We start from the raw sequence: 1666 nt of genomic DNA, 5'->3' as shown, positions 1-1666 counted from the left end.
TCTCGCTCCTTCCGCTGCCAATGAGACGGCCACNCAGTGCGGGTTTGCTGCTGATGCAGTCCATCTGCCAAAAGGGGGGAATGGGGGCCTGGGGGATGTTGTTATGTTATACAGGAGGCCTGTACCAGGTAGAATAATGCTGTGTAACGCAAGACAATATTGCAGGGCCTGAGTGCTTGCTTTGTTTTGAGGGTTTGTAGCCTGGATTTGTCGATACGGCGGTTGGGGGATTGCACGAGATACTTGTATGGGTGCGGTGCGGAGCTCGCATGTGCACACGGAGCAAAACACACCTTTTTACGCTATAGATTTCTTCGCCGCGCACATGTGTGTTGACTCAGTATGTATCAAATTAACGCTTGTCATGGCGACGTCGTGCTGCGTTGGGATTTGCAGCCCATGATTGGACTGACGAGGTGGGAGCGCGGGATGCGAAGCAGAGCAGGGGCAAGCTTGTTTGTTTCCATTATTCATGATTTTATATCTATGTGTGAGATGATGTCTCTGGTCGCGTCGCAGTTTGTTCGCTGGTGGTTAGAATCGTTGTACGAGCCGTTGCATGAGCCGTTGTCAGTGCCGCTCTGAGTGTTGTTGTCATTGCCGACGGCTTTTTGGGCATTAAAGATGCTGTAATCAAGTATATATTGAGCATTTCGCACCTCATATGCAGTGCTGCTTGATGAAACACAGTTTGCCAGGTGGATGTTGTTCGATGGTGTGTCCGGACATTAGCCGCCCGTGGCTGTGAGGTCTCTTGTAAAGGAGAGGCAGCACCATACCCCAGGTCATGTCCTCAAAACATTGACACGTCTACATTCGCATCGCTCGCTTTAGTCTGTGGAGGTGCTTGTGTGGTGTGGACATGTCACCGAACGTCCATTGTCGTGCTCCATTTGAGCACGAAAGCTTTGTTTTGCGCCTCCGTCAAACCTATAGTTCTGCATCGTTCCACACGTGCGAAAGTTAACATACGGGAAGCAGAGCGCCACAGAGCATGGTTTTTAAGAACATCTCGCTTGCACGCCACGGGCCGCCAACGAATACACAATCCTAATGCATACACATGCGCACCCGCGGTCGTTGCGTGCACACAAGAACATCTCGCTTGCACGCCACGAGCCGCCAACGAATATACAATCCTAACGCATACACATGCGCACCCGCGGTCGCTGCGTGCGCACAAGAACATCTCGCTTGCACGCCACGGGCCGCCAACGAATATACAATCCTAACGCATACACATGCGCACCCGCGGTCGCTGCGTGCGCACAAGAACATCTCGCTTGCACGCCACGGGCCGCCAACGAATATACAATCCTAACGCACACACATGCGCACCCGCGGTCGCTGCGTGCGCACAAGAACATCTCGCTTGCACGCCACGGGCCGCCAACGAATATACAATTCTTAACACATGGAGAAGGCTCTGGTGTGACGTTTACAAGCTTGATGGCTGTTTTAGCATGCCGCGCGTTTGTGTGCCTCTGCACGTTGTGTTTGTGGATTTCCTGTAGTTGTCCAGTCCAACAAACAGGGGAGCCACCGGCTAAATGCTTTAAACACGACAGGGACCCTGGGGGATTCGTGTGGGCGCGAATGATGCATATGCTAATAACACTGGGGCCTCCGGGCCCATAGAGCCGTGTGGCTGTATTTTCCTTCGGGG

The 1666-nt window shown here is 52.9% G+C and overlaps 1 protein-coding gene across 1 annotated transcript in view; it reads left to right on the top strand.

The window, feature by feature from the left end:
- The window catches only part of VOLCADRAFT_88112 (uncharacterized protein), a gene marked incomplete at both ends in the record, with an annotated part of 6702 nt that extends 6139 nt beyond the window's left edge, over positions 1-563 (top strand). Inside the window, one exon of the mRNA XM_002947925.1 lies at positions 520-563. Within this exon, the coding sequence (XP_002947971.1) occupies positions 520-563 (44 nt within the window). The remainder of the gene's footprint in view (positions 1-519) is intronic.
- Positions 564-1666: the final 1103 nt, after the last annotated feature.

The sequence above is a fragment of the Volvox carteri genome, assembly GCF_000143455.1.
Source record: "Volvox carteri f. nagariensis unplaced genomic scaffold VOLCAscaffold_8, whole genome shotgun sequence".
Taxonomy (NCBI): domain Eukaryota; kingdom Viridiplantae; phylum Chlorophyta; class Chlorophyceae; order Chlamydomonadales; family Volvocaceae; genus Volvox; species Volvox carteri.
The sequence above is the reverse complement of the archived record's forward strand: the minus strand, read 5'-3'. Positions and strand labels throughout refer to the sequence as shown.